This window comes from Nicotiana tabacum, chromosome 1, assembly GCF_000715075.1.
Source record: "Nicotiana tabacum cultivar K326 chromosome 1, ASM71507v2, whole genome shotgun sequence".
Taxonomy (NCBI): domain Eukaryota; kingdom Viridiplantae; phylum Streptophyta; class Magnoliopsida; order Solanales; family Solanaceae; genus Nicotiana; species Nicotiana tabacum.
In genome coordinates, this window is record NC_134080.1 from 10,939,995 (window position 1) to 10,963,737 (window position 23,743).

Genomic DNA, 23,743 nt, shown 5'->3' on the forward strand with positions numbered 1-23,743 from the left:
GAAAGTTGAGTCCGCGGTTCATTGGGCCTTTTAAGGTGATCAGAGGATTGGGGAGGTGACTTATGAGCTTGCTTTGCCACCCATCCTGTCGAGTATGCCTCCGGTATTTCATGTTTCTATGCTCCGGAAGTATATTGGGGATCCGTCTCATGTTTTGGACTTCAGCACGGTTCAATTGGATGATGATTTAACCTATGATGTGGAGCTAGTAGCAATTTTAGGTCATCAGGTTCGAAAGTTGAGGTCAAAAGATATAGCTTCAGTGAAAGTGCAGTGGAGAGGTCAGCCCGTGGAAGAGGCTACCTAGGAGACCGAGCGGGAGATGCGGAGCAGATATCCTCACCTGTTTGAGGCTTCAGGTATGTTTCTTGACTCGTTCGAGGACGAACATTTGTTTAAGTTGGGGAGGATGTGACGACCCGACTAGTCGTCTCATGAGTTACTACTCCGTTTTCCCCTATTTTAGCTTCTTTACGCTTCGTTATCCGTGTTTTATGTGATCGGGTGGATTAGTTCGAGTTCGGAGATGATTTGGTAAGAAATGAGATACTTAGTCTCTTTTAAGAAGGCTTAAGTTGGAAAAAGTCAACCGGATGTTGACTTATGTGTTATAAGGCTCGGAAGTGAGTTCTGATGGTTCGGTTAGCTTCGGGAGGTGATTTGTGACTTAGGAGCGCGATCAGAATGAGTTTTGGAGTTGTAGAGAAGATTTAGGCTTAAATTGGCGAAGTTGATATTTTGGCGATTCCGGTTGATAGGCGAGATTTTGATATAGGGGTCGGAATGGAATTTCGAGAGTGATATTAGATTCGTTGTGTCATTTGGAATGTGTGTGCAAAATTTTAGGTCATTCAGACGAGATTTGATAGACTTTTTGATCGAAAACATAATTTAAGAGTTCTTGGAGTTCTTAGGCTTGAGTCCCCTGTTAAATTGGTGATTTGATGATGTTGTGAGCATCCCGAGGTTTTGAACAAGTTTGAGCGATGTCATGGGATGTGTTGGTACAATTGGTTTGAAGTTTCGGGAGTTCCGGGTAGGTTCCGAGATGTTTTAGGCCAAAAATCATAGTTGTAGCAGGTCCAGAAGGGTTGCAGGCCTCGGAACTCACCCGCGCGGACCGCACAAAAAGGAGTGCGGCCGCGGTATGTGCGGCGCGGACCGCACAACATGAAATGCGACCGCGGTTCTTTTGTGTGGGCCGCGGTGGTTTTGCGCGGACCGCGGTGCTTTTGCGCGGACCGTAGTGGTTCGGTGCGGACCACGGAGGCTGAAATCTGAGGGGTACTCTATACTACGAGGTTTTGGGTTTTATTTAATATTTTGACCTAGAGAGCTTGAATTTTTGCGATTTTTTGAAGGTTTTTCAAGAAATTCATCGGGGTAAGTGATTCTAACTCAGATTTGGCTAGAGTACATGAATCTATCATTGAATTCATCATTTAATTCATGATTTGGGATGGAATTTGCGAAGAAAATTGGGAAACATTTCAAAAATATAAACTGATGATTTGAAGGACCAAATGGTATCGGAATTGGATAATTTTGGTATGGATAGACTCGTGAAGGTATGAGTATTCCAAAATATAAATTTTACCCGATTCCGAGGCGTGGGCCCGGGGCTCGGGTTTTGCTAATTTCGGGATTTTTGATATTTTTCGAATGTTTTTGCTTGGGCTTTGTTCCCTTAGCATATTGTGACGTATTCGTTCTGATTTTGGATAGACTCGACGCGCGTGGACGCCAATTCGAGGGGCAAAGGCGTCACGAGCTAAAGAATTAGCCGGTTCGAGGTGAGTAATGAATGTAAATGATGTCTTGAGGGTTTGAAACCCTGGATTTGTACATTGTAGTGCTATATTGAGGTGAGACACGCGGTTGATGATGAGCGTGGGGTCGTTTACTATTGGGGATTGTGACTTGGTCCGTCCCGAGTGATTCTTTTACCGCGTATTTTGGTTCAAACTTATTTGTTTTCATCAATGTTTGAACTGACTGCCATATTTGGTCTTCGTGCCAATTATTTGAACTCTCCGGGGAGTTTTATCACTATTTCCTCACTGTATTGACTTACTACTTGAACCCAGTCGTACCGTTTTCCACTGTTTTACAACTCAACCACTTTTTACTCAGTTTTGAAACTAAAATGATAATTAAAAGATGTTTTGGGCTTAGAACTAATATTTTACTAATGCCTGAGGGGCTTATATGATTTCTGGACTAAGTACGGCCAAGGGCCAGATGTGAGGATACTATGGGATCGGGCTGCGCGCCGCAGCAGTGTTATACTGATATTGATATGAGGCAGAGGGCCTAGATTTGATGCCACGAGATGGCTTGATATTGCGCTTGGGCCGTAAGGGGCCCCTCCCGAAGTCTGCACACCCCCAGTGAGCACCGTCGACGATAAATGTATGGATCGGGCTGCACGCCGCAGTGGGTACTATAGGGTATCGTTCTATGTGTTGATTTTCTTTATATGTTTGTCACTTAACTGCTTATTTGTTGTAGCATTTTCATATTTTGTTTCCATTGGTTTATTGCTTTCATATTACTTGTTTAAAATGTCGCATTATATATTACTTTGTGTTTCTCCGTGATTTCTTATTCTTAGTCATTATTTATGCTTATTACTCACTGGGTCGGAGTACTCACATTACTTGCGTGCAGATCCAGGAGCATCTGAGGCTGAGTGAGGATTTTCAGTTGAATAGTGCATATCCGGGAGCATCGAGGTAGCTGCATGGCGTCCGCAGCCCTGATCTCTCCTTTCTATCCTTCTGTTTTATCCGCATTCCCTAGATTGATATGTATTAGGGTGATAAACTGGTATTAGAGGCTCAGACTTGTGACACCGGATCTATATGGGCTATGTAGTAGTAGTTTTATCATTTGAAACTCCACCTATTTAACTCTGGTTTCAGACTGTTAATATGGTGTTTTGGAAATTTAACGGTGTTAGCTAATAATGAACTATATAAGAAATGGGTTGAGGTTGTTAATTGGTCAGGCTTGCCTAGCAGTGTGTTGGGCGCCATCACGACTGGGGTTGGGGTCGTAACATGGAAGGATATTGGGTACGATTAAATACTTGTAGAATTAATGATTGGTCAAGATGGAATCTGTCAAATCTTGGTAATGAGTTTAAGCTCCATGTTGTCATGAATTATAAACGACCAAATTAAGACTTTGGCCAAGCCAATTGAATGATAGAAGAAAAGAGTTTCTTAGGTCATTCAATGGTCGATTATATTTGACGTGAACACATAGTTGGTCGCCTATTAAGATTTGACAGTTAAACCATATCCTAGGATGATCCAGAGCTATAAGGACAGAAGGAAATACTACATTATTCTTGTACGGGTTCTTGAGAGTAAATTGTATACTTCATGCTATCCGGTCGTTAAGGAGTGTTGCTAGACGCCACCCTTGATTAGTATATCGATTATGATCAATTTACTACCGGCTCAGTGTTGCACCTATAGGATCGTACACTAACGAGTGTTCTGATCTTTGGTAAAGGATTAGTTACTTTATTATTTGATAATTAAATTAAAGAATTTAATTAGTCAAATAGAGTTTTTAGTCCAAATGAAATATTATTATATTCTTTGCTAGCACAGAGGATATAATTAATATTGTGAGCAAATTGAAGTTTTCTATTTAGAATAAAAAATTAAATTATATCTCTTGGTTGAAATATATGTGTGATATATATAATATAAAACTGTGTTAATTTATATAAAGGTTATATAAAAATATCAATTTCCTTACCAATTTTGAATTGGAGATGAAAGTCCAAAAAGGACTACGGCATGCACATGAATTCCATTAGGAATGGGATATATATTTTCCATTGGAAAACTTTTATAATGTTTGATTTGGAATTGTAAAGCGACGTATAAGTTGAATCCAACGTTAAGTTGGATGGACGAGAATCCAACTTTGAGTTAGGAGGAATGGATTCGGCAGTCACGTTACGTGATTTTCCAATTTTCCATAAAATTCAATTAAAGTTTATTTTTGGAATAAATTTTTACCCTAAGTAAGTTATTACCCCAATCAAATAGGAAAAAGGTTTATAGGTGATGCTATATAAAGGGTGATGGAGAAAATTTGCCATGATTAATTTTTGAGAAGAAAAAATACTTTGTGAAAGTGAGAGTGCAATACCAAGCCAAGAGAGAAAATACAATTACAAGAAAAGTGTTTCTTGTTCTTCTAATTTGAGTTGAGATTTTTGAGAAAAATTTCAGCACAAGTTTTTCGTTCAATTTGTTCGCGGGTTTCATTGATCAAGAGTTGATAGCAAGGATCGGTCTCGGTGTGGATACACATAGAGTCTTCGCACTATCGAAGAATATTTGGAACGATACTCTCTTCACCAGGTACATCTTAGATTCGATTTTTGACATGTAAATAAATTTTAAACACTAAAAGATCTGCCTAGGATTATTATTGTCTTCCGATGCGTGTTACGAACACCTATACGCAATCCCGTAGTGGTATCAGAGTCGTGGTTTATTGTGTCTAAAATTTATTTACGAAATATTTTAAGATTATATTTGAAGAGTTCAAACCATAATATATGTGTATTATGCAATAGTCAAATTGTTTGAATGCTATGGATTGATATAATTTTATTGTGAATAATATATACACACATACATACATATAAGTTAAACTATTGAGATAGCTCGTAACTTGAATTTGAAATTTTTGTATTAGATATGATTGTAATCTATAATAAGTTATTGGATTCTACTGTTATTTTAATTGTTATTAGTTCATGAGATGTTAATTAATAATAATTTTCTGGTATGAATTATTTTTATGTGATTATAAGATAAACATGTTAGAAGATGTTGAATTTCGTTTTTATGTCACATGCTTATTCGTTACATAATTTTGAATTATTTATTACATGTGATGTAAATCAATTTAGGACTAAGCATATAGACAACTTGAACTAAATTCACATCCTATAAAGATTTGATCTTCATGTTATTAAAAGCTGTTTTTGCAACAATTCCCTCTTACTAAAATTTGGGTTCTTAAATAATAAAATATAAGATATTTTATTATAGAGATATCCATCAAAGTAAATAATTTTACTTATTTCTTGTTTATAATGAGCGGCCTGACTACCAGGAGACTTATAGTTCGAGAATATGTTAAAATTATTTATTGCATTAGATGTATGGATTGAAAGAATTATTCAATTTTTTACTAGACGCCTGGACTACCCGGGGAGTGTAAAATTTAATAAGTTCTTTGCTATCATGATGGTTGAACTCAATTGTGATGACGCAAAAGGTCATCACTTGTTTTAAAATGAAATTTTGTATTCTAAGGCCTTAAAATCTCTTTTAGCACTACCTCGATTTGCATGCGTAGTCCGGGCGCGTAGCCGGAAAGCCTAGATGTGAAAATCTGTGAAAAATGATAAATTTTGACTGTAAAATGAGCTAATTTGACTTCGATCCACATTTTGGGTAAACGAACCCAGACCCGTAATTTGACAGTCCCGGAGGGTCCGTAGGAAAATATGGGACTTGGGCGTATGCCCAGAATCGAATTCCGAGGTTCCAAGCCCAAGGAATGAATTTTCAAAGAAAATTATTTTCTGAAATTGTTTAAAGAAATTTGAAATGAAAATTGATTAGAACGTGATGGTATCGGGCCCGTATTTTGGTTTCGATGCACGTTACAGGTCTTATATATGATTTAAGATATTTCTGTAAAATTTGGTGAAAAATGGATGTCATTTGACGTGATTCGGACCTAAAGTGCTAAAGTTGATGTTTTAAGAAGTTTGAGAAAATTCTATGATTTTGAGATTTAATTCGTTATTATTGAGGTTATTTTGGTGATTTTATTACACGAACAAGTTCGTATGATGTTTTTGGGTTGTGTGTATATTTGGTTTGGAGTCCCGAGGGCTCGAGTAAGATTTGGATAGGCCACGAATTGCATTTTGAACTTAGAAACTGCAGAAAAATTTTGCTGGTATGAACAGGCCGGCAGGCTTCGCATTTGCTAAGCCTGGCTCGCAAATGCGAAGGCTGAATCGCAAATGCGAAACCAACCCAGGCATGCCTTGGCTCGCAAATGCGAGGTTTTCTTCGCAAATGCAAAGGTTTGCATATTGGCCAGGGATCGCAAATGCGAAGTCGCAAATACGACAATAGTTTCGCAAATGCGAAAGTTTGGGATTTCTGAAGGGTTCGCATCGCATTTCCCAGATTATCAAGGGTCGGGGTTCGCAATTGTTCGCAATTCCCATATCTGCAACCTGCAACTTTTATACTTAACCGGTTTTAAAACCCTTTTTCATATTCCCTCAAACATAAACACGCTTAGGCGATTTTTCAAGGATTCCCTCTTCTCCAAATCAATTGTAACTCGTTTTTAACTAGTTTTCTTCAATCATTAACATCTTTTAACATGATTTCAACTTATATTAAAGATTTTCATGGGGGAAATTGAGTGCTTTGGGTAGAACCTAGGTTTTTCAAAAATTGGGGATTTGGACCTCGATTTGAGGTTCGATTTCAAAATAAATCATATATTTGGGTTCGTGGAGGAATGGGTAATCGAGTTTTAGTTCGAACCTCAGGTTTTGACCATGTGGGCACGGGGGCTATTTTTAACTTTTTGGGGTAAAACTTTGGAAAACTCATTTTTATGCATTGGGGTTAATTCATGTAGCGTTTATTGATGTAACTAAGTAACTTGTGACTAGATACGAGCTAATTAGCGGTGGAATCAAGGGGTAAAGCTATAATTGAACCTTGAGTTGTGTTCGTGGCATCGAGGTAAGTGTTTGGTCTAACCTTAGCTTGAGGGATTAGGAGTTGGTCCTATTTGCTATTTGTTCCTTGTTGAGTACGACGTATAGGCATGGTGATGAGTATCTATACGTTGGTGTCAAGCATGACCGTGAGTCTTATATTGTGATTTTCATGATCTCGTTGTATTATTCATGCCTTGGTGAAGATTTCTATTTGTTGTGTAAAGTTGTGGAAAGAATTGTGACCTATGAACATTGAAGAGCGTTGGCTCCAATTGTATAACGAATTGTGAAAGTATAAGTGATAATTGAAACTCTAGAGCATTGGCTCGAGTTGTGAAATGAATTGTGAAGTAAAAGTGAGAAAGAGAAGAGATCATTATGTTGCCCCCTTTCCGGGCTATTGTTGATTGAGGTTCCCTTGCATTGTGTTCTTAATTGATATTACGGACGCTTAGGTTGATGATTCTTTGTGTTAGGTGTTGTAACAAGTTTGGTTATAGCTAGGTAGTTAGGTGTTGTAACAAGTTTAGTTATAGCTGAGGTGGTTAGATGTTGAAAGTAGTTGAGTTATAGTTGAGATAGTTAGATGTTGGAACAAGTTTGGTTATAGTTGTTGAGTTCCCTTGCCGGGACGTATATACTTGTATTTTTGAGTTCCCTTGCCGGGATAGTGTAGTCTATTGTTGATCCCTTCCTGGGCGCCATCAACAAATCATCTTTCTCGCCAACACTTCTCATTTCACTGCAATAATCCCACAAATGGGCTACCGGATCTCCACACCCATCATACAAGTTAAATCTTGGCACTTTGAATCCCACGGGCAGACGAACGTCAAGGGACACAGACAGTTCTTTGTAAGCCATGCTACCCTGGTCTCCCCTTCCTTGTTTGTTCTTTAAGGATTGTTCTATGCCTTTTAGCCTCCTGGGTATCCCATCTCGCCCTTTTCTTCCTGTGAACTCTTCATTTACAACATGAGGCCCATCCCGCGGACCCTGCTTGTATGAGTTGGGAACCTTGTGGGCAACCTCTGAGGGGTAATATTGGGCATCATGAGCTTTGAGTGGGTGTTCATTGTTGAGGATGGTGGATAAGACCGGAGGGCAATTTTTGGGAAAAGTAATTGGAAGATGGGTGATGGAGCTACTAGGGTGGTTGGGAAAGCCATGATAAACGGGTGGATTTGGAGAGTATGGGGGATCATCTGGCACTGTGACCGGTGTTTGGGTAAGGGTAGCATTTAGGAAGCTAGGTGGTGGCGGGGGTAGTGTCTTCCCGGTCATTCAGGCCTGATACATGTCCTCCATGTGTTGACTTAACATCCTCACCTCTTCAACCAACCCATTGTCCTGTTCAACCAATTGCTTTTGGACACCTGTATCAGTCAACTCAGTTTTGTTGTTGTCTGCCATTGCCTTTTGACTTTATGTTGTGGAGAGGAGTTACTACTTCGAGGACCACAAACCAACCACCTTTCTGCTATGAAGATATCAAAAGGAACAAAATGGGGTCATTCCGTTAGCGTTAGGGCATTTAATACCAGAAATATCACATTGTGTGCAATGCACCAAGCAACAATTAATGGTTCTAGAATGACTTCGAGGGTCATAAGGTCACTTGGCATCATCCCAATCTGTCCATTTGAATCTTCTCTTTTCTTTTCTTTCCTCGCTCTTCTTAGTTCGCTCATTTTCTTTCCCCTTTTCTTTTTGATTGTCGCTCTTTTCTTCCTTCTCAATTCTCACCTCCCATAATTTCACCATCTTTTCCTCTCTTTTTTTTCTCTTTTTTTTTCTTTTCTTTTTAAAAAATAAAAAAAATGATTCGATCGAACCCTATGTAGGTTGCCTACGTATCATGACGCCGCATGAATCAGATCTTTGCGTAGTTCGGGAAGATTGAGGGTAAAGAACATAAACTAACGTTTTCTTTTTCATTTTCTTCTTCTTTTTACCTTAATGACTACTCTGTTGAGAAAAGAGAAATAAATGAAGCAAATCTTTTTTTTCAATTTTCTAAACTTAATGTTCTATAACCTATTTTAAACTCAAGCTTAACAAGCATATATTTTTTCTTTTTTGAAACAGATACTCTATGGAAAATTATTAAGGAAAATCCCTACAAGAGAAAAAAATATTTTTTTGATTTTTTTTTCTTTTTTAAGAAGGAAATCTAAAGGCTAGACCAAAGAAAAATATTTTGAATTTTCACTTGATATCCTGAAGAAAAGACTTCGAAACAAGAAATGAAAAAGATAAAAAAAAAAGTGTTTTTGGATTTGAATTTTTGATTACCTAAGGAAGAAACTCTGAAAATAAATCAAAGAAAAAGTATTGTTGTTTTCTTTTTCTTATATGTACAATGTCCTAAAGTTCTAATAAAATAAAAGAATTCTTTTTTCAAGTCATTTTTCATCAATTTCCCAAAGAAAAACCTCAACAGAAAATCTTTTTGGATTTAATATCTTAAAAGAAAACTTTTAAAGAGGTACTAAAGAATTTTTTTTTTTTTATATATTTTTGGTCTTAATATACTAAAGGAAATATAAAAGCAATTTTTATTTTGATATTGATTGCCTAAAGGAAAAACAACCTCAAAGGAATTATTTTTTCATTTATAGAATTAGTATTCTAAAGAAAACTTATAACGAAAATATAAAAACGCAAAATTTCTTTTGTTTTTTGTTTTTGACTTGTAACACATTTCCAAATACCAAATAAGGAATATAATAACAAAAGACTAGGAAAACTTAACTAGACTATTACAAACTCTAACATCACCTAAAAGACCGAATACTACTATACATGACTAGAAAGTAAAACATGAACAATTGACTCAAAAATATAAAATGACTCCTCGAGCAACTTCTGAATACAGTGATCCTGGGGTATCTCTCATGCCCAAACTCCAGTAAGTAAATCCACACATGTATAAGAAAACTTAAACCAACACTATGTGAGACAATAACATTCCCTACTAGACACATGCAAGACATGGTTGCGGTTATTTTTGCAAAATGGCTTATTTGACCAAAAGGTGGCTAGAAGTGCAAAATTTGGCTAAGACCCCACAAAGCCAAGAACCTAAGATTTACTAGGAAGACCGAACCCTATGTGGGTTGCCTACGTATCACGTCCCGAAAGACGAGAATCAGATATGCGTAGTTCCGGCAGATAGGATATGGGCGAGAAATAAAAATAACAACTAATTTAGAGAAAATATGTTTTTTTCTTTCTCTTTTTTTTTTGGAAAAATGATGAAACATGTAAACTCTTTTTTTTTTAATTTCTTTTTCCCCTTTTTTGATTTTTGATTTTTGAAAAATGATGAAAAAGTACAAATTTTTTGAATTTTTCAAGCTCTTTTTCTTCTTAACAAAATGTAATAGAAAACATAATTAGGCCCCACTCGCTTTATCTTCACACTTCACCTTCTCTTTTTCTTTTTTTATTTCATTGTTTTTTCTTTTTTCATTGTTTTTTTTATTTCTTCATCTACCCTCAGCTATCATTGGTCCGCCAAATGACCATTTTACCCTTGAATAAATGCAACATGTAGCACATAAGATGCATCTGGATGGTCTTTTATTTTGGGGTATACATGTCCTAGACGGACCCAACACCTGTGTTGAGTCCCCTAAGTCAAGTGCACATGATGCAAACACGCGTTCCTGCTAGGGATCCGATATGGAGGTCTTGTTATATTAGGTTTAAAACCTAGGCTTATTTGTTCTAGACCTGGCTTACCCGAGCGAAAAACTCGAGCCGGGGGGGGCTGCGTACCGGTAACCAAAAGATCATCCGGCTTTGCAACTTGTCCGAACCTCGTCCTATTTGGGATATGACACTAACAGAAAGAAGTCACGACCAGCGTGCACTCCTCGGGAGAGAGAAGAAAGGGGTTTCGTAGCAGTTTATATACAATTCAGATAATATCAAAGCGGTAAAAGCCTCATTTAATACATTAGGCTCAAACATGTAATAAAATCAGATAACAGATAAAGCCAAATACAACAATTCATCTAAGCTCGAATTCTGAACCCTGAACTAGAGATTCTGTGTTCTTATCCCCAGCAGAGTCGTCAGAGCTGTCACACCTCCTTTTTTACCTACACCCCTGGAAGGGAGTGTATAAGGGAGTTTTTTTCAACTAAAAGTGACTATCGAAACGGGATTATTTTATTTAAGATTCAGAGTCTCCACTTGAGAGATTTATGGTGTCCCAAGTCACCGGTTCAAATCCCCAATCGAGGAAAGGATTGACTCTGTATTACAGTCTGCGAACCAGAAATCCGAGTAAGGAATTTTGTTAACCCGGGAGAAGGTATTAGGCATTCCCGAGTTTCGTGGTTCTAGCACAGTCGTTCAACTGTTATAATTGGCCTGTTATCTGATTTGAATACATGTTTTAGCCTATGGTGCAATTTTAACTTTTATAATCGCTTTTGTTCAATTAATTTTTAAGAAAAATTCAACGTTATCAAAAATACGTCTTGAACCACGTCACATAAATGCATCTATTGGTCCGCAACATATTATATCTAACATTGTTGAGATTTGGATTTGGGTCACATAAATGCGCACCCGAATTTAGGAAGGTAATTATTAAAATACGCACCTAAAGCAACTACGCATGTTCGAAAATTATTTATTTTCCTAAATTAGTCTAAAGTTATCTGTGAAGGCCTACCTACAGTACAAGACTACACATAAGGAGATAATGACATAGCAAGTGTGAGCATATTTTGAAAATAGAAATCAAATTAAAGAGTCAAAACCTCTAGTAAATATTGCTATTTAAAAGAAAAAAATTTATCTGCCTTCACAAGACAAAGCTCCTCGGCACAGGAGTATGGACCCATTAGCTTTGAGATGGGCAGCTTTTGGTAAAGCCTTGGGCTTCTTCGAAGAATATGGTTAAGCTTTAAAGCACTCAAAATTGCAATAGTACAGAGTGCAATGAATTTACTAATTACAATTGAGAAAACTATTACTCATACTCATTTTACATACGAAACACATCCAATCAGAAGGAAGAAAGTAGTGATCTGCCTACAAAATATTTTTCTTTCCTCAGGTATATCAAATTAATCACCATTAGAGCACATTAAAGCATCTTCATACTAAAATAAATAAATAAATAAATAAGAAATCCAAAACCATTCATTTAAACATTGACAAGAACATAATATAGACATGGAAGGAAGTGAAAACCAAGAAAAGAACCTCTAAACGACGAAGTGCATGAAAACAGAATCTCCCGAGTAAGCGGAACCTCTGCCGGAAAACTGAAACTGCGATCTCTACAGCAAACTCGAACTCGGCTGATTTAAACTAAGACCTCGATGACAGAGATGGCTTGAAATGGTAAATAAAGTAAACTACACGGGTTGCAAACTGAAAAAGGTGGTCTTCTTGGTTGTGTTGATGGCTATGGCTGCTATTCTTAGGCGTTGGAGAAGATGAAGAATAGGGACGGGGGTCGTTGGTTTGTGAAGAAGAAGCTCGCTGGGGGTGGGGTTTGGGTATATGGTTGCTGAAGCTTTATATCCTTATTTGTTAAATTCCTTGTTCGTGGCTGCTCTCGAGAGATGAATGACAGGGAGGGTCTTTGGCTTTGTTCCAGTTGAAGAGAGTTAGGGTCGTTTGGAGAAGATGACGCGGGGGGGGGGGGTTCTTTTTGGTCTGTGGCACTCAGCTTTTTGTTCTCCTTCCCCTTTTTTGATTTTTAAGCATTAATTTATAGGTAGAGTCTAGGTTTAGGTGTATTTTTGTGTATTTTTCTCATTAGTCCCTAGGTCTTTTGTGTATTAGGTCCTTAGGGTCTTTTTGTTTGTTTTTACTCCAAAGAAGAGTCTAGAAGGGTCCCTAGGCTTAATGGACTAGTCCGACTTGAGCCAAGATCTGGGTTCTAAAACTCTTAAAATTATGATCCAACACCTTAATTGACTCCTTTTAAAATAAGATAAAAATACTACACAATCCAAAGCTAATCCTAATTAATTAAACTAAACATGAAACTATTTTTGTGTTTTCGAAATTATATAAAGATAAAAATAGGGTACCATTTTATATATTATTCTTTTTTTTTTAAATTATGAAAAATATTTTTTTTTTGTGATTTTCATTTTTCTTGTAATAAAATAAAGTAAAGGAGTAAAAATTAGTTGAAATAGCTATATTAGACCTAAATTAAATATTTTACGCTAAAAATGTGAAAAATCTTGGGGAGGGTCAAAAATCACATGTCTACAGTCTCTCAGTTCATTTGGGTGTTCTTGAGCTGATTTCTGTTGTCGCTGGTTTAATGTGAGTTGGTTTGATAGTTTCTTTATAAATTTGAAGTTCGTTGTGCTGCCTGTTGCTCACTTCTCTGCTATCTAGGTATTTATCTCAACTATGTAGTATTCAGATTACTCTGAATTTGATGTAATAAAGTTTGAAGTTTTAACTTGAGCTCTTTGTTAATTGCAAATACATATTTTCTAGTTTATGAAATGGTAAGTACGCATGTTTGTGAATAAATGCTGGCTATGTCAAGAAATGCTTTAGTTTTCAATTTCGACATGTGGTTTGAATTCCGAAATATGTCTACTTGGCTACAAGTTGCAATAAAGTAACATTAGTTTAATTTATCTTTTCTTAAATTGGTGTTGGAAGTAAGTTTCTTATACTGAAAGTTGAAAGAAGTGTATGTTAACAATATTTTCAATCCAGGAATATATATGTATATATAAAAGAAGGTTTATTTCATATGTAGTTCATGTTATTATTTATTTTTATTAAGTGTTTGTGTTGTTATTGTACCTTTAGTCATTGTGTTGAGTGGGCATAAATCAGTAAATTAAGTAGGAGTCAAATAATAAATAAAACTGAATAAAGATAAAGGGGTGTGGAAAAAGGCTGAACGTTTCAACAAACAAAGAATTTGAGCCAAAAACTCAATTCTTTAGGCCCAATGCAAAGCTAAGCTAGGTGGTCCATTTTTTTTCTCTTTCTTCTAAGAAATAACTAAATAGATGTCCCATCTTTTAAAATCCTTAAGCTGGCGCATTTCTCTTTTAACAAGAAGTTGACCTATTTTTTTAAAGAGAATTTTTCACAAAGCACCATCTTTTAGTCTTAATTAGCCATTTATAGATACCTTTTGCCATATTACGCTTTATAGATATCTTTTATGTTTTTATACAATGTATTTCATGTATTTAAACGGTTGTATTCATTAATACAAGAAAAAAAATAGGCGTAAAAACGGGAAATCCAGCTAAGTGTTATCTGTATTTAACTGTATTCAAGCGAAATTTCAGCTGTATTTAACTGTATTCAAGCAAAATTTCAGTGAAATTCAGTAACTTTTTTGCGCAAATTCTGGGAACTTAAACTTGTTAAAAACGGAAGAAAATCAAATCACATGATAGTCTCCTAATTTAACTCAAAGAACTAAAACGAGTACACACTAATTTGTATTTTGCTCAAAGAAAGCAACTCAAAAACGTGAAAAGAAGGAAAAACCAGAGCAACACATCTGATCGAACTTCTCAATTCTCTTCTCCTTTTTTTCTATTGAATACAACAAAATACAATTGAATACAGCTGAATAAAACTCTTGAATGCAACAAAATACAACTAACTTCTGCTGAATAAAATAGTTGAATATAACTAACTAAAACTGAATATAACTGAATACAGTTGTATAAAACACTTGAATACAACTAACTACTGCTGAATAAAATAGTTAATTACAACTGATTAAAACTGAATACAAGAGAATAATCACAACTTTTTAATACATCTAAAATATATAAATGAATGTTGTTGAATACATGTGAATACAGTTTCACCTCTTTCATCTGTAAACATGGCTTTCGACAAAATCAAGGTTGAAAATCCTATCGTTGAGATGGACGGTTAGATCTCTTTCTCCTCTACTTTCTCTATCTCTATATTTCTTCCGTTTTTCTTGCTGAAATTTGTTGTTTTATAGATCTGTTTTTGTATGCCAAATAATAATAAAGATTGATTATGCTGTGAAAATACAGAGAGGACAAAGAATTTGAGTAACGTGGGTATGTGGGAGAAGAGAGTAGAGGTGACAATGGCGGAGAAATAGAGATTTAGGGTGGGAAAAGATTTATGAAACGTAGGTTTATGGAAGAAGAGGGTAAAGTGTATGGAAGAAGAGAGAGAAAAGCTGGTCAGAGGAGATATACGCTAATTAGGTGAGAAAAAATATAAAAAATGAGAGAAAAATATTTTGTAGCATATATGGTGCCTTAATTGTAGGATGAAACTATATTTAGATTTTTTGCTATAAACTATAAAAGGTATTTATAGGATGTAATATTTAAAATGGTATTTATTTAATATAAATAGGGTACTAACCTATTCTATAGGTGGTAAAATTTCCTTCTTTAAAATAGATTGAGTTGGTCCAACATTTATTTGCATAATTTTACCAATAATAAGGCTAGAAAATAATAATAAAAATCAGATTTCCCGTTACTAATTAATTAACACATTTTCTTTTCATTAATTAGTTAAACTACTAGACAACTAGTAGGCGCGCTTTAACTTTTTCATTCACGGACTCGCTTGCGCAGCGTGATAGTTTTTTTTAGTTAACTTTCTCAAAATGTTTTAAATTCTTCCAAAAAATAAAAATAAAAAAATTAATAACGTTGTATTAATTTTTGTCATGACTGCAGATTCGCTTGCGTAGTGCTGTTATGATAAAATTAATAAGATTCGTCTCGGTCGCACATTCGCTCACGCGGTGCGGTTAGGACAATTTAATATTATTCAAATCACTCTTCAACAATTTTAATAAATAAAAGCGGATAGATAAAATATTGAAAACCAAATAAATCACAATTTATCCAAAATTAATTTAAGCCAAATATGGTCAATAAAGCGACCGTGCTAGAATCACGGGACTCGGGAATGCTTTACACCTTCTCCCCGGTCAACAGAATTCCTTACCCGAACTTTATTTTTGCAGACCGATAAAAAATAGAGTCAAACCTTCCTTTGACTAGGGATTCAAATAAAAGGTGACGTGGAACACCTAAAAATCAATTCCAAGTGGCGACTCTGTAAATAAAATAATCCATACTCAAGTTTGTCACTTTAATTGGAAAAACTCTTTAACCCACAATCCATAATACACATTATCTTTTGGAGGGATAAAAAGGAGGTGTGACAAATACAACATACCTTTTATTGTAGAATACCACTTTAGTTTATCGGATGTATATTACTAATCAATACAGTATACAATACATTATATAATATAAACTTATATGACACTTGGTATATATAATATACAATAAATCATATCTTTGTTACATGTTATAAATTGATTATGATCTATTTTGTTCCCTTTTTTTTTGGGTACTTTTTATTTAAAGATTATTTCTCCTGCTACTAGAGAAAAGAAAATTTGATAAAGAATGGATTGTTTGTTGAAAATGTGGTGGAGAAGGAGAATACAAATAAAAAGCCAATGGAGAATTTTCCGTATTAAGTTTCCTTATTTATAGGAATTGTGATGGAGTATTTTTAGGGAACAATTGATTTTATTAAATATGTTTGATATTCAGTTTCCTCATTTATAGGAAGATACTGTATTAAGAGCTATTTCTTCTATTCTTTTATCGTGTTTAAGTTGTAAGATATGTTAATTACTTTATAGTTGTAGATTAAGAAATATTTTATGATTCTACATGTATTTATGTAAACTTCCCCATTTTATGTCGGTGGGCAAAAATATGGGCTCTTAAATTTTTGAGGGGCTATAGAGGGTAATTTTTTCAAAATTAATGGGATTAGCACTTCTGGTTCAAAAGCAACCACATATCGGTATACATGGTGATAGAAAGGACACTTCACTAGCTATACCTACAATTTTACTTTTATGAACTTGCAATAACATAGTTTAAAAAATGAATCACTGTACTTGAATCTTGCCTACAATCAGTGGCGCCAGTTCAAAACTCGATAGATAATGAGTCAGTTCATCTATCATTTTCCACTTAAATAAGCTTTGTCTATGGTTGATCAGTTCGAACCCCTAGGTGTGCTAATGTTAGGATCGACCGGCTCATCCTCTAAAACTTTTTTTTCTTCTCCAAAAACTGCTTATGTTTCTTCTCAAAAGCATTTTTTTTTTCTTCCAAAAGCTTGGCCAAATACTTCTGACTCCCATAAATTTCAGTAGACAGAAAGGTCGAGGAAGCTACCATTATGAGAATGCAACCAAGCTAGTTTAACCCACATATCACGCATTGCGCTCTTACTAATAGACCAAAGCCCGGAGCAACATATTTACATGCTTTAGTAATGAAAACATTATACTCCTAATATGTAACATATTTACAGATCTTAGGACTCAATAGTTATGCCTCCAATTTCAAGGTTATCAAGCTGCTTTGGCCTCTTGTAATTCTTCAGCAAAAGAGAGCTGCAGACAACACTTACTGAAGAGGCAGCCATTGCTGCTCCTGCTACCCACGGCGGCAAACGAAATCTAGTAGATGGGAAAAGAGCTCCGGCAGCAATAGGGATGCCAAGAAGGTTATAGCCAAATGCCCAAAAGTAGTTCAGGCGAATTCGGCCAAAAGTTTTCCTGGAAAGATCAATAGCAGTTATGACATCTTCAAGATTGCTTTTCATTAGGACAATATCAGCTGCCTCAATAGCTATATCTGTCCCTGCACCTATTGCCATTCCAACATCTGCTGCTACAAGCGCTGGCGAGTCGTTAATTCCATCTCCCACCATTGCAACAACTTTTCCCAAACTCTGCTGATCAATTAAGAGAATTAAGCACCAGCCTTAACAAATAGGGGTGTTTTACTGGACACGTAGTTTAAGAAAGGCTTTTGGCACATACCAAAAGTGTCCTCAGAACTTGCGATTTTAAACATAACATGACATTTCTATGGCTATAACATACTTTAAGGGTTAAATGTAAAATTTAAGCTAAATAGGTTCCAAATATGAAAATGCGTCATTCTTTTCCTCAACGGACTAGAAAAGAAAGAAAAAGGGCAGCCCGATACACTAAGCTCCCGCTATGCGGGGGGTCCGGGGAAGGGCCCGACCACAAGGATCTATCGCATGCAGCCTTACCCTGCATTTCTGCAAGAGGTCGTTTTCACGGCTCGAACCTGTGACCTCCTAGTCACATGGCAGCAACTTTACTAGTTACGCCAAGGCTCCCTTTCACAGACTAGAAAAGAAAGAGTGTCATGTAAAATAGAGCAGATGGAGTACTAATCAGTATAATAGAAGAAAATTTTAGTATTAAATGAGGCTAATTAGTTCTTTAAAAGCAAAATGTGTTATCTTCACGAACTAGAAAAGAAAGAGTGTCATGTAAAATGGAGCAGATGGAGTACTAATCAGTATAATAGAAGAAAATTTTAGTATTAAATTAGGCTAATTAGTTCTTTAAAAGCAAAATTTGTTATCTTTTCATGTTATCAAAATTTACCTGTAGTTCCTTCACTTTTTCTGCTTTGTCTTCAGGTTTTGCTTCTGCGATAACATCGTTAATGCCAACTTCCTTGGCAATGGCATTAGCTGTTCCCCAATTGTCACCTGTTACTAGCTTACTCTCAACATTCATAGACTTAAGAAGAGAAACGACTTCACGAGCTCCAGGCTTCACTGGATCAGATATAGCAACAACACCAATCAGTTCACTATCAATTGATACAAGAATTCCAGTTTGAGCCAATTCTTCTGCTTCTGCTAGTACTTCATCGGCATCAACAGGAACAGAAATGCCTTGCTCTAACATCAACCTCTTGTTTCCAACTATTACTTTTTTGTTGTGGATAACAGCCTTCACACCGTGGCCAGTTATAGACTCAAAGTCCTCGGCTTCAGGCCACACAGGATTCTCCTCATCCTCTCTAAACTTTTTAGCATATTCAACAATTGCCTTGGCCAAGGGATGCTCGCTATTTACCTGAAATTCAAGTTTAAGATATTCTTCTTAGATATTGGCAAGGATAAACGCTTGTGTTCATTATATTAGAAAAATGTTTGACCATGATAGTGTCCGAGGAACTCGTGAGCCAGAACAAATTAACAGATAGGGTACTGCTGCTCATAACTACTAGCTATCCATCTAGCCCCGATAGTGAAGACTCAAAGAAAAGATTGAATGAGGTCATTAACGTTAGAGCTTCATCCAATCCACTGACTTCAAAAATGATAATGCCTCATATTGTCTGCTTAAGCAGAGTCAGCAGGAGAATATCGGAGCATTATCTTGATAAATCTAGTTTAAAAGGCATAAACTGTTCTGAAGAGTATCCTGTGATGCTACAACTTTAACTGCACTAATATTATGCAACAAATTCCAGGCTCAAAGAACATCATTTCTAAATGCTTTCGAAACTAGCAGGGGGACAGTAACGTGGCTAAGTTAACAAAGGCGATAGAACTTGTAGGGCAACAAAAGAATACTCAACAACAGGGGCCACTCAACAAGTCCAAACCAGACTAAAATTTACCTCAGCTGCAGCAACCAATTCGTAAAACTCTCGAAGTACCATAGATCTGAAAAGCTTAGTATTTACAACGACTGGTTTGCCCATTGTAAGAGTCCCCGTCTTATCAAACACTATACAGTTCACCTACAGGAACAGATGATGAATTTTTGTCAAGTTAAATTTTTATGAACTGGCATTGCCGGAAGCATAGTTCAGAATTTTTGGGACGTACCTTTTGTGCGCTTTCCAAAGCCTGCCCGCCTTTAATAAGAACACCTCGAGAAGCACCAACTCCTGTGCCAACCATTACAGCAGTTGGAGTAGCAAGACCAAGAGCACACGGGCAAGCTATAACCATAACAGATATACCAAATTGAAGGGCAAGCTGAAAACTATCAATAGAAGACGGAATCCAGGATTTAGGATAGCTGTTGTACTTCCCAGATAAATACCAGGCCAGCCAAGTGGAAAAGGAGAGAATAATAACCTGAAATAGCAAAAAGATCATCAACTCTCTGAGAGTCATAAGATGATAACATAAATCTCAACAGCAAGCCAGTTAATACTCACAAGAGGCACAAAATATTTAGAAATACGATCAGCAAATTTTTGAACAGGAGCTTTAGCCATTTGTGCTGATTCAACCAGCTGAACAATCTGTGAAAGAGCACTCTCTGATCCAACTTTAGTAGCTCTAATATGCAGAACACCATTCTCATTCACAGTTCCTCCAATCACCGTATCGCCTTTCCTTTTGGCCACTGGCCGAGATTCTCCAGTTATCATGCTCTCATTCACGTGGCTTTGTCCCCAGATGACAAAACCATCACAGGCTACTTTTGCACCAGGAAGGATTCTGATCACATCGTTCTTCTGTATCAGTCGGCTATCAATTTCTTCCTCTTTCACCACATTCCCTTCGTCATCAAACTGTAATAGTGTTGCTGTCTCAGGGGCCAAGTTCATGAGCTTAGCAATAGCCTCGGATGTTTTTCCTTTGGCCAAAACTTCAAGATACTTCCCAAGTAGAATGAAGGAAATGAGCATTGAGCTGGTCTCAAAAAAATCAGTAGACTTGAAGCTTGGAGAAGTTGCAGCTCTCAACACCGAGTAGACAGAATAAAAGTAGGCTGCATTTGTTCCCAAAGCAATCAGAACATCCATGTTTGCAGAACCATGACGTAGTGCTTTGTAAGAACCAGAGTAGAAATGTCGGCCAATGATGAATTGCACGGGAGTAGAGAGCACCCAGCGCAAAATCTCACCAATGCTAAGCATGTTGACAACTTTAATATCCAATCCATCCTTCAGACCAGGAATATACATGAAGACCATGGAGGTCAAGAAAACCGGAATGGTAAAAACCAAGCTCCAGAGAAAGGACTGACGATAGTGTTCGATTTCTTCTTGTCTATGGGATTGTTTCCCATCTCCTTCCGGAAATATCATTGCCTTGAACTCTCCAGAACCAGTTGACTCAATTACTTGAATAAAATTTCTAGGTCCTATTATATCTGATTTATAAGAAATGGATAACTTCTTCAGTTCAGGATCAATATCAATGTCTTCAATGCCCGAGAGTGCTCTAAGAGAACTTTCAATAATCCTCATTGAATCTTCAGTGAATACTCCATCAACTTTCAGCAATATTTTGCTCCTATCTTCTCCTGTGCTAATTAATATGGCTTCAAATCCAGTATCTTCTATGGCTTTTAAAAGCTGACTGTAAGTTAATATCCTCGGATCATATTGGATTTCAGCCTCTTCGGTTGCTAATGCAACTTGTGCTTTCTGTACGCCGGGGATCAACTGCAAAGCAGATTCAACTGTTGTGGAGCAAGAAGTGCAGGTCATACCTTTTATACGTATCCGGCAGACTTGGGAGGTTTTTTCATTTGTCTCCTCTGTAATCAGTGTTGTCTCGAATCCAACATCTTCTATGGTCTCGCGGATCATTTCCTCCTGCACATTTGGGCAATTATTCTTAGCAACCGCTTTGTCCAAACATCTAACAACTTAAAGAACAGTAGCTCTAGTATTTCTTGAGAAGTAGAAGTATATCTGCGCGTAGCTAGCACTGAATATTAATATTAATGACCTGCATAGCTAAGAAGTCTGGAAAACCAATTACTAACTTTTACTTCTAGAATTACTGCTGTATGATGCAGGGTACTGGTTACTAATATGTCAATGCAGCTTTATTGCAGTACTATGGATAATTTTTTTACCAACGTCATTAGTTTTAATACTAGCTGAAAACAGATGAATCTGACCTCAAAAACGCTCATTGCTCAAAGTAACTGCAATCATGCTAAATTCAAGAATCCGCAAATAGACATCGATAAACACCAACTCCCAAGTGAAACTAGCCCACGAATGAGCGAAGTTTCTCAAAATTTTGGAGAACAATTGATAACGACAATCTTGATTCTTCAGGGTGAAGTAGCCGAAAATCAGGGTGAAATAGACTAGATAACAGAATTCTACTTCCACTTACGCAACCAACATTTAGCCAAAAGTTAAAACTTAAAGGAAGAGCAAAAGGATTAAAAACTGGAACTTACCAAGTTGCTTAGAAGATATACAACATATTCAATGGAATACCTCACTTCTAAACAAATAACCATGTTGCTTACAACATGCATAACATGTTCAGTGGAGTATGTTCTATACTATACGATTAGCAGAATCCAGAAAGAACGTGCAGAAAATGAATTTTTTAACCTTCTTTCACCAGCTAAAGTTCTCCAGAAAACTCTTGCGGAAATAAATAGTAGTGCTAATAAGAAATTGAAAGAAAATTTGGACTCACATTAACAAAACTACTGTAAAATAATAACTTGAACTATGATACTCAAGAAACTTAAACCAGCTCGATGACATCCTAATAGAATTTCTACGTAATAAAATAAGCCTGTATGATTAGCAGAATCCACTAAAACTTCCAAAACAACAAATTTTTACATTCTTTAACCAATTAAAAATCCCAGAAAATTCTTGCAAAAACAAAATAGTACTACTATGAAACAAATAACAACGGCATACCCGGTGTATCCTCAACTCAGCCCAACTCAGCCCAATACTTTTGACGCGGGGCATAAATTTATATATAAAAGTCTAATAAAATTGCCATTAATAGTAGCTCCGAACTTAACTTTAAGAATACAATCAGAGGGGGACCCAGGATTTGAGGGTCGGGATGCATTTTTGGGTTCAACCAAAATCTGCTTTGTATATAGGGTGTAAACTATTATAATATATCACTATTTTCTAAAGACATATATACGTGTATATGGAATTTTTGCCCAACTTTACGGGTGTCAGTGACCCCTCCGGTACAATATAGGTCCGCCTCGAATACAATGAGTTCAATGCTAATCACCTAAAAGGTAACCCATAAAGTTTAAATCTTGGATCTGTCACTGTGTGGGGTCTGAGAAGGGTAATGTGTAGGCGGACCTTAACCCTACAAGCCTATCTTGTACAGGTTGACTGTTTCTAAGAGACCCTCGGCGCAAGCACAGTCACAACAAATAATTGGAGGAAAATAAAATTAGACTCACATCGACAAAGGTGGAGTAAAAAATAACTTGAGCTTTGTTATTCAGTACATCAACAACAGCTTCTTTAATCCCAGGAAGTCTTTTAATTGCCTTTTCAACAGATCCAGCACATGCAGAACAACTCATCCCATTAACTGAAAAAACTGCCTTCGATTCGGTTCCATGTATACTTTTCTCTTCATCTGTAGATACAGAAACACCCTTTGGATATTTAGGCATTGATGGATAATGTGGTTTTGGTGATAATTCTCCATAATTACTGCTCTCATTTCTTAGACACGCAAATGAAAAAAACTTAGCAGTCGCCATTGATACGGAGGTTTTTTTCTGTGCTCAATTCTTGAATTGAACAGTTGGTGTTATATATTGAATGATGAATAAAAAATGGATTTTGTTTTGCTTGTAAATTATGCTTTTGCAACTTTAATTTATTTGGTTGGTGTTATAAAGTTGAGGGCTACTTATTGGTGGATGTTGAAATATTTTAGGACATCTCACAGGATTACTGTGTGATCAAGATGTGTATTTAATTTCAAAGTATTTGATCAACCGACTATGTTTCTGTTGGTTAAAAAGGTTTTCAAAAAAAGTTCCCTAAAATAAAATCAAAGTTGTTTGATTTGAAATATATACAATCAAACCTATTTATAACGGTCTCGTTTATTCCGTATGTTTTTGAATATTATAACGAATTGTTGTTATAGAGAACCTATATTATAACAAAACATGATATTTGATTCCGGAAAAATTTAGCTTTTATAGTGAAATGCTGTTATACAAGAATGTTGTTATAGAGATGTGTGACTGTATGTACAGACAAGGCAGATTCTTGTAGACTAACACAAATATGTTCCAAAATTTTACTCAATATAGATTTTTAT

The 23,743-nt window shown here is 36.3% G+C and overlaps 1 protein-coding gene across 2 annotated transcripts; it reads right to left on the reverse strand.

Moving 5' to 3' along the window:
* Window positions 1–17,003: 17,003 nt before the first annotated feature.
* LOC107817495 (putative copper-transporting ATPase HMA5) lies at window positions 17,004–23,314 on the reverse strand. Of its 2 annotated transcripts, none has more exons than XM_016643343.2 (6): window positions 22,863–23,314; window positions 19,870–21,261; window positions 19,532–19,786; window positions 19,321–19,443; window positions 18,291–18,770; window positions 17,004–17,596 (listed from the first exon to the last, which is right to left on the reverse strand). In XM_016643343.2, the coding sequence occupies exons 1-6, from the start codon at window positions 23,169–23,171 to the stop codon at window positions 17,177–17,179; spliced, it is 2,979 nt and encodes a 992-aa protein (XP_016498829.2). In that variant the 5' UTR covers window positions 23,172–23,314; the 3' UTR covers window positions 17,004–17,176. The 2 variants fall into 2 exon arrangements, with proteins under 2 accessions (XP_016498829.2, XP_016498828.2); XM_016643342.2 differs by having other exon boundaries at window positions 17,004–17,599; window positions 22,863–23,307.
* Window positions 23,315–23,743: the final 429 nt, after the last annotated feature.